Source organism: Rhincodon typus, chromosome 40, assembly GCF_021869965.1.
Source record: "Rhincodon typus isolate 14 chromosome 40, sRhiTyp1.1, whole genome shotgun sequence".
Taxonomy (NCBI): domain Eukaryota; kingdom Metazoa; phylum Chordata; class Chondrichthyes; order Orectolobiformes; family Rhincodontidae; genus Rhincodon; species Rhincodon typus.
The window spans coordinates 11,863,643-11,872,463 of NC_063371.1; the positions used below are offsets into that span (position 1 = coordinate 11,863,643).

The 8,821-nt window shown below is 45.1% G+C and overlaps 1 protein-coding gene across 1 annotated transcript; it reads left to right on the forward strand.

Moving 5' to 3' along the window:
* The first annotated feature begins 358 nt into the window (after positions 1-358).
* LOC109911591 (mitoferrin-1-like) lies at positions 359-8,295 on the forward strand. The gene is made up of 4 exons (XM_048618556.1): positions 359-606; positions 723-951; positions 4,063-4,119; positions 5,092-8,295. The coding sequence occupies exons 2-4, from the start codon at positions 729-731 to the stop codon at positions 5,616-5,618; spliced, it is 807 nt and encodes a 268-aa protein (XP_048474513.1). The 5' UTR covers positions 359-606; positions 723-728; the 3' UTR covers positions 5,619-8,295.
* Positions 8,296-8,821: the final 526 nt, after the last annotated feature.

The window sequence follows — 8,821 nt, forward strand, 5'->3', positions numbered from 1 at the left end:
GGGCATTGACAGGTTGTGGCCTGTTTACATGTTTCATTTTCAGTCTGAATTGACTTGTATCCCCCTCAGCATTGTGTTTTGTGGATGTTTGATCAGTTGGAGTGTAGGAGTGATTCTGAGCTGCTGATTGAAATGGCTTTTTTGTGTCCTTCTCTTCATCTGTTTTCTCCAGATGTATAGCTCATTGACCTTGCAGTTTAGAAAGCGTGGAACGCCTTGCACCACTTGCCCATTGGTCCCTGGGACTGGGCGATAAGTGAAGGCCCATTTTATTTGGTGAGCAGTCTGTGGGCGTTGGCTTGACTTTATCACCGTGCTGAAGTGGTGTCTCGGAACGGTATTCAGCAAATCCGTGGGTGAGAGTGTGCAGTTCTTGTTTGGAGACTCTTGATAAGACCATGAGCTGTAGCCGTTCTTGTGTGTTGGCTTGAGCTCGTATCAAAGATCCCACATTTGCACTTAAAAGAGAATAATAAGGGCTGTCTTCCCAACACACAGTCCATGTTTATCCTTCAAACCTAATTTCCCAGTTCATCTGGTCATTGTTGTTCATGGGAGCCTGCTGTGCAGAAAAGTTCCTGCCATGTTTCCAACAAAAATAAACAAGTAATTTGCTTTGCTGTGTCCTGAGATCGTGATAGGCACGTTAAAATGGTTTTTTTTCTCGCTGAGGGATACATGCGGGAGTCCACGTTCTCATTGGTTTCTTTTCCCTTCTGCAGACACGCATGCAGAGTTTACAGCCTGACCCGAAGGCACAATACAAGAATGTCTTCGATGGTCTGCTGAAGATTATGCACACAGAAGGTTACTGGAGACCTTTGCGAGGACTGAACGCGATGGTATTTGGTGCAGGACCTGCTCACGCTATGTACTTTTCCAGCTATGAGAAAATGAAAAGGACATTAAGTGATGCCATCGGCCAGGGTGGCAATAGTCACTTAGCAAACGGTATTTGACAATTAAGTCCGGTGAATTCTGTTCTTAACATTCCGCTGCAACCCTGGCTCGCCTCTTGTACTTAATCAGCCAGCGAGTGTAAGCTTTTCTATAGTCATTGTGTGTTGCATGCATGTCTGTTGGACAAAATAGCCATGTGGTTCTTCAGTGCTTTCTGTTGAGTGGGCCAAGGCTTAAATACACCTCTACCTTTAGCTTTGATTTTGTTGTTAGGTTCTGACGTCAGTGCACCAATTGGCAAAACCAAATCTTCAACCTTTTGGTGTATTGAGAACATAGCAAGTGAATAATATCCAAGTCTCTGTGCCCGGCAGATTGTGTGGACTGAGTGTCAATGCAGATGCCTCTTCCTTGCTAGATATGCAAGGGTGTGGATCTAGGTACTGCCAACTGAGTGGGGTGTGTCAACAGTGAGTGTGAGACTCATCACCATCGCTCAAAAGAGATGAGGCACAGTCCACGTGGGTTGTGCGTTCCAACTGGCACGTGAGTGAGAGTTTCACTGCTGTGACAGTTTTCATTGCTAGAGGGCAGACCCAGTTGACTGCGAAATGAAAAGGTCTCTTCATTCGGGGATGTTCTCCTTTGAATTGGGACCTGAGCCCAGAAATCTCATTGGGCTGTCCATTATCAGACAGAAACTGTCAGTAAATTAGCTAATGCATCATGCTCCTTGGTGTGTCAATGTACACCTTTTGACTAGAAATCTGTGGGGTGACATGAAATCAGCAGCAGTGAGTCTGTGTACACCCTTCACCATTGAACTTAGCAAATTGCACCAGTTTGGTTCAGTACATTCTTCATGTGAACAATAAGAACAAAATATTCAGGAATGATGGTATTCCTGATTTTTTTTTTCAATGTGCCATGGTTGTTGTTATTTTGAAGGATTCGGAGTTTTTATTTTGGGCTTGACCGGAAGGTGAAAGGGGTGTAGTCAGTCTTGATGGCACGAATGTGTTTGCTCAATTGAAGTATGTACTGGTGACTGATTTTGAATTGCACTGTGAACATAGAATTCCCAGATTGGTGGAGAAAGAAGGGAAGGTGTTGACTTATCATTGCAGTTCCCACATCTCTGAACATACCAAACTGATTTTCAGTCACTGACGTAGGAACAGGAAAAGGCCATACAGCCCATCAGATGTCCCCTGCAATTCCAAATCATGGCTGATCATCTCCACTCCATGCCATTCTCCAAACTCTGTCCATATCCCTGTTGATTACTGTTGAATCTGGTCAACGATTGATGTTCCTCAATTGTAGTTGCTATTGCAACAGAATGGCAATGTCCCACATCAAGCAATATGTCCTGGGGCTGTTGTGGTTGTATGAACAGGCAAACATATCTGCAGTATGTATGTACAAGTCTTTTTGATGGATCTTTAAGAATTTGAACTGGCCTTTGGAAATCACCTCTTAGTTAGAAATCAACGGCATTGATTGAGGCTTGACAGACCTTGGTGAAATGGGGACAACCGTGGTCCCCATTACTGAAACTAGCTTTTCATTGCAGAATTGTTCATGGAAATTGAATTAGACCAGCTACAACGATGGGACTTGAGGCCATGTCCCAGTGCAATATCCTGGGTCTCTGGGTTATGAGTCCAGTGATCTGAAGCATGGTCCATGGTCTTCCCCCGCAAGGTACTATGGAGTGGTCAGATAATGGGATCTTCAGACATTGGAAGCAAATTCAAAAGTCATTTTGAGAGTGGACTTGGAGGGATAGTTTAGAAGGCAAGATTTATGTAGTTTTGGGCAAACAGCAGCCTAGGGAGCAAGCAACTGGAAAATTCTTGTGAGCCTTGGAACGAGGATGATGGGCCAAATGGCCGCCTCCTGTGCTGTAATGTTACTCCTGATCAATGAAACAAGAAAAAAAATCTATATTCCTGGGGTGCCATTTACCACTTTAGGATGTTCTCCCAGCCAATGAAGTACTTTGTGAAATGAAGTCACTGTTTGTAATGTGGGAAATGCAACAGGGACTTCGTGCACAGGAAGATGTCCCAAACTGCCATGTGGGAATGACCAGGTAGTTGTGTTTGGATGATGTTTGATGAGGAATACATATTGGCTAGAATGCTTGGGAAACCTACCTGCAGGTGCATCAACTTGACATTGCTTCCCTGTGAGAGTGACTTGGAGTGAATCAGTTCACGGGACAGCATTCATCTTGGGTGTATGCTTACCTTCTGTCTGCTGTTAATTGTTGTTAAAAGAGAGTTACTGATCAAGACTTTTGGGTTTTTGATTTTTTTTAGACCTATTGAGAAATGTATTATCCGACTTCTTCCTTGCATTGGCTGCTGTTGAGTGTACTCAATCCATCATGTATTGACAACAAAAACTTGAGAGGGGCTGTTTTGCCCCTTCAGTATGTCCTATAATGCCATGAAATCGGGACCGATTTTCTACCTAGGTCACGCACACACCCCATTGGTAAAGTTCCCAAAATCTTGTGATCTTGGTCTTGAGTATTTTCATTGAGTGATCAGCCATAGCTCAGTGGGGTTCACAATTCCAGTGAAGCAAACCCTCAGTGCATGATCACAGTACAGAATATGTTCAGAGGCAAAATGGATGTCTCTTTTTCTTTCTGGTCTTGTCTTTGCACTCTGCCTTTCATTTTTTGCACTTTTTTCTTTTCCAATCTATTTTCTTTAGTGTCAGTCTTGTCTCCATTTCTCCCTAACTTTCTCACTCTCTCCATGCCTTTGATAATAAGGTGAGGTGGTGATGGGGTCCCTGCTTTGAACCGCTGTTGGGAGTGTGGGTAGTTGCTGCGAGACTCTATCTCCCTTTCTCTGTACCTGTTCCTGAAGCCAGGACCAGTCTAGCCATGAAGTATTGTGGATGTCTGTTTTTGTCTGAAGGCTTGTAGAAGATGCTGGGCCAATACAACACCAGCATGTGCCATTGGCAGCTTCTTGGTGCCTGTGAACTTGATGCCTTCACAGATACTGGGAGTGAGATAATTGACCTTGAATGTTGTGTTGAAGAGCAAGCACAAGTCCTGTGTGGTCTTTCATCTAATACTCTATGACTATGAGATGTGAGATTCAGACTTACTCATGTCCCTTTTATTTTGTCCCATAGGTATAGCAGGAGGTACAGCGACCTTGATCCACGATGCGGTGATGACTCCGGCTGAAGGTAATGCCACTCTGACAGGGTTACTGCATGGGAGGGATGGGCCTGTTTGCATTCGCAGTCAACAAGGACTTGATGATGTGCAATATCTCTGAGAGGAGTGGAGTCTCCCTACTTTTTCTGCGCCAAGAGAATGGAGGAGCTCCTGTGGAGCCTGATGGGTTGAAAGACTGAAGCTGTGCAGATCATAGTACACCCAGTCAGTTGTGGACAGGGCGTGAACACTGAGCACATGATGTACCTTAAGGAAGGATCAGTTTGAACCTGGCTGCTTACCACTCGCCAGTACTTCGTCAGTGACAATTGTTCCAATTGTTCATTTCAAAGAAAAACTTACATATGGTTTTAATTTACATGTGATAGCCATGAGGTGGTGAAAGCAGAGATTCTGAAAGGAATTTGGTTGGGCACTTGAGGGGCATTAAATGTGCAGGGCTGTGTGGTTCGAGGTGAGGGAACTGGGGCTGACAGGAACGCACGTTGGTCCTGTAGGCCGGGATCTTGGATCTGCGGTGTAACGACACTGAATAGGAAGCTTGTCATCCCAGTGCTAGCGTTGGCCTACCAACAACCATGGCTCCACTTTACCTGTGAGAATTTGGTGGTCTGTACTGCAGTAGCTGGGTTTGACAGGGGAGCTTCCATTCCGATAGCCAGAGCCGCTGGACAGGTTTAGCTATTGACGTGGGTGGGGGTAGCTGCCAAGCACTGCCTGTTCTCCTTTTTCATACTAGATTGGCACCAGGTACACTTTGCCAACTGATGGGGTTTTGAGTACCAACAGGCTGGTCAAGCTTTGAGCTGCACTTGGAGTGCTGAGAAGGCAATACAGAAGGGGGTGGTTGGGGGAGAATGTGAGGAGGTATTCTATAATTCTCCAAGCAGCATTTGTCGACAGCTTTGAGGGCGTTGAAATCCGACTGTGTTCACCCACACTCTGTTTTCCTCCTTCCCACCCTTCCCCTGCCCACACAGCTGTCAAACAACGAATGCAGATGTTCAATTCTCCATACAAAGGTGTTCTGCACTGTATCCGGGTTGTGCACAAAACAGAAGGGATCAGAGCGTTTTACCGGAGCTACACAACGCAGCTGACCATGAACGTGCCCTTCCAAGCCATCCACTTCATGACCTACGAGTTTATGCAGGAGCAGCTCAATCCTTGCAGGCACTATAACCCCTTGTCTCACATGCTGTCAGGGGCTCTGGCAGGGGCGGCAGCAGCTGCAGCTACAACTCCACTTGATGTCTGCAAGACCCTTCTGAACACGCAGGAGAATCTGAAGCTGGGAACGCTGAAGACTAAAAGTCGGCGCCTCTCGGGCATGCTCAATGCCTGTAGGACGGTTTACCAGATTGGCGGGTTGCCTGCCTACTTCAAGGGTGTGCAGGCACGTGTCATCTACCAAATGCCTTCCACTGCCATTTGTTGGTCAGTCTATGAATTCTTCAAGTACTTTATAACAAAGCAGCAGTCTCCGGACCTGCCAGCCTCATCTTGAGGGCAGCCCGCCCCTCCCTTCAGCCTCCAGATGGATGGTGTTGTGTGAGCTGCTCCCGTGATTTTTCCAAGAGGAAGTTCCCAACAGTCTCAGGATTGTCTGCTGGATGCCGTCAGTCATGCATCTAAACTGCTACATGCTTCCAATCTCTGTCAGATCCTTCCCCATATCTTTCACAGGCTAATGTCAAAGAGCTAAAGACATGAAAGAGGTTGGTTTCAGCTCTGATCAGAGCTCAAAGCCAATGTCTAAGTGTCAGGCAAACAGAAAACTGTTGACAATGGTCACTTCCTGACACCCCTCTTTTCTGTGTTGTAGTGCTCGCTGACTATTTGAATAAACCTTCTCTCAAAGCAGGGCAGTTGGAGCTGGATGGTTTCAGAATCTAGGGGTATTCCTTGTCTTCAAAAGCTCACGGTCTGCATGGCACCTCGTAGAGACTTGCTAGGCTTGTAGGAAACAAAATCAGACTCTTCCCCCTCCCCTGAATTAAAATACCAGCAGCTCATTGAGGGAAACTCTGTTCCCAAAGGCAGAGATCTTCCAGTGCAGGCTGAAATGTTTGACTTTCTGTCGGCCCTCCAAATAACCCTGCAGCTTGTGAGGTCCTGGCTGAGGACCCTCTGTAGATAGGGAGAGGGAGCTGGATAGATTTCTGCTGAATCATTGACTGTGCAATTGGGTGGGTGGGGTGTGCTGGGACTTAATTGATCCTTGGAAAACTACAATCAAGATTTGGGGGGAATGAGTTGATGGGGTGGGATGTGGGTGTGGTGGGAAGTAAGGTGTGAAAACAACATTAGCAAGGGCCTTGTCCGTGAACATTATCAAAAAAGGCTCGAGAGTGTGTCAACACTAGGAAAAGGGAGAAATGAGTTGAATACTCATGATTATATTTCCAGTTATCGAGGAGTCTGCTCTCTGCCTGTTGAAAAAGACAAGGTAATTTGTAGTAAATAAGTGTGTATGTTTAATATAGAAAGAGATAGATAACTTGAAGGAGAGATTTTTGCCAAGTTTTGGTTTTTAAATGCATGTATTGAGAAGAAACCAAGTGTCTTTCTCAGCATGCTTTGTTTTATTTTTAAATAAATATACGTGTAAAGGGCCTGAGGGATTTTTCATTGTGGTTGACAGGGATGGGAGGGGAGCACAGAGAGAGACAGTTGTAGTGATAATGTTACAAATGTCCTGGAGACATGGCTTCAAATCCCACTCTGGCAGCTGGTGCAACCTCCATCCAGTCTTAGTCATAGTTACCTTGATGACTATAAATAATTGTCAGAAAAACCCATCTGGTTCACTAAATGTCCTTTTGGGAAGGAAATCTGTCCTGAGCTGCATGTGACTGCAGACACCATGGCAAGATGCTGGAGCCTAAACTTGCCTCTGAAATGGGCCAGCAGGCCACTCAGTTCAAGGGCATGTTGGGATGGGCAATAAATGCTGGCCTTGCCAACAACTCTCATCACATGAAATATTTTTGTAAAACTGTGAACATTGTATTGATCAAGTTTGTCATTTCCAAATTTTCTCCATGGATGGTGAGGTCTTCTGGATTGATATAATTTTGACTGTTAAGTTAATGTCTGGGCATATAATTTTCAGTGGCTGGTTTTTACTTTTATTCTGGCTTCTGCCTCCTTTTCTGACTCCCTTGCTCTCATGCCTATCTGCTCTTCATTGCCCTCTCTTGATGTCTGTTTTCAGTCTTTTCAGGCAAAAGATTCCCTATTTCTTAGTTACATATCTAAAATTTCATTTTACGCCTGACATGAGAACTCTGATGGCATTTCGACCTTTAGCTGAGACAATGTTTCTCCATGGGTTGTCTCTTGCAACAAAGAGTTTGTCTTGAAAAGTTCCCAATGATTTAAATAATTTTGAAATGGGTGTTGAAGGCTATTGGGGAAATTGTACACGCACAGACGTTGACACTTACATGCACAGACACGCACACACAACCTCCTATCTTCATTGTCCCCAGGATATGGGGGCGGTGAGAAAGCAGAGTTGAGTGCATTGCCTTAAGGTGTGTGTTCTGTGCCCCACCCCAATCTCAGGGAAATGTCATATGTGAGGACAGCATGTCCCTTGCAAAGGGAGACTGAAGCTTCTGGCCTTGGATTCCTGAAGCAGCTGCCATGTTGGCTGCTGGGCATAATCCCTGGCAGGGCCAACACTAATTGGAATAGTGACTGGCAAAGGGGTTTGTGTCTGGAGTGTACGTGATTGATTTTATGAACACACATAGGATTTTGCTGGCCTGACTGTACAAAAGTCTTTCCTGCAAGAATGTCAGGTCCCGGGCAAGGTGCAGCAAGAGGCAGGTAACTTGGTCAGGTTGAAGTTCTCACTGCAATCTGGTTGACCAGCTTCTGAGAAGGACACTTGAATACGCACACTCAAATGTTTCTTGTGGCTTTCCGACTGGTACTTGCATTGGATATCATTCGGACTTGACCTCTCAACTGCTGCTGTATTCTTCAGATGCACTGTTATTCAAAGAAAATATATTTTTTAGTTTTCCATTGTGAAGAGTAGGAACATGAGTGTTTTGCTGGAGAATTACCGTTATGTTGAGGTGTGGCCGTCGATGTCTGCAAGAAGTTCCAAAGATTCTTCAAAGCTGAATGTATATTTTTATAATGCTAAATTAAAAATCATTTTAAACTGGTCTCCTGCACTGGGTCCGTTAATGCTACTTTCTGTTTTGGACAGGTATTGTGATTGGAATCTATTTTTACACTTTGAGAGAAGTGAGTGATGCAAGTGGGTTGTGCAAGTGTGCAAAGGATGGGACAAGTGCAGCGTGCAGCACAAATCTGACTGACGGCTAAGGAGTTGTTTGAGATAGTGTCCACATGGTGGCACCTTTTGAGCTTCTGTTCAGCTCTGCACCCCACAAGCCGAGTCAATTAAAATGCTACAAACTGAAGTCAGGGTTTTAATACTGAAAATAAGTACGTTATCTCAGTTTGAGTCAGGTTGCTCGTGACTGCACGGTCTGTCAAAGCTCTTGAAGAGCCAATGAGCTAATCTCCAGTCTTGATTCAGTCAGTGTGGTCACGGTTCCGAGGAGTTAAAAGTCTGTTTAAATAAATGCACAGACTTGAGCACTCAACTGAGCTGATGCTGACAATGTATTCTCGTGTCAGAAGTGCTACTTTGTAGAGGAGATGCTCCAGCTGCCCCGTTCCACA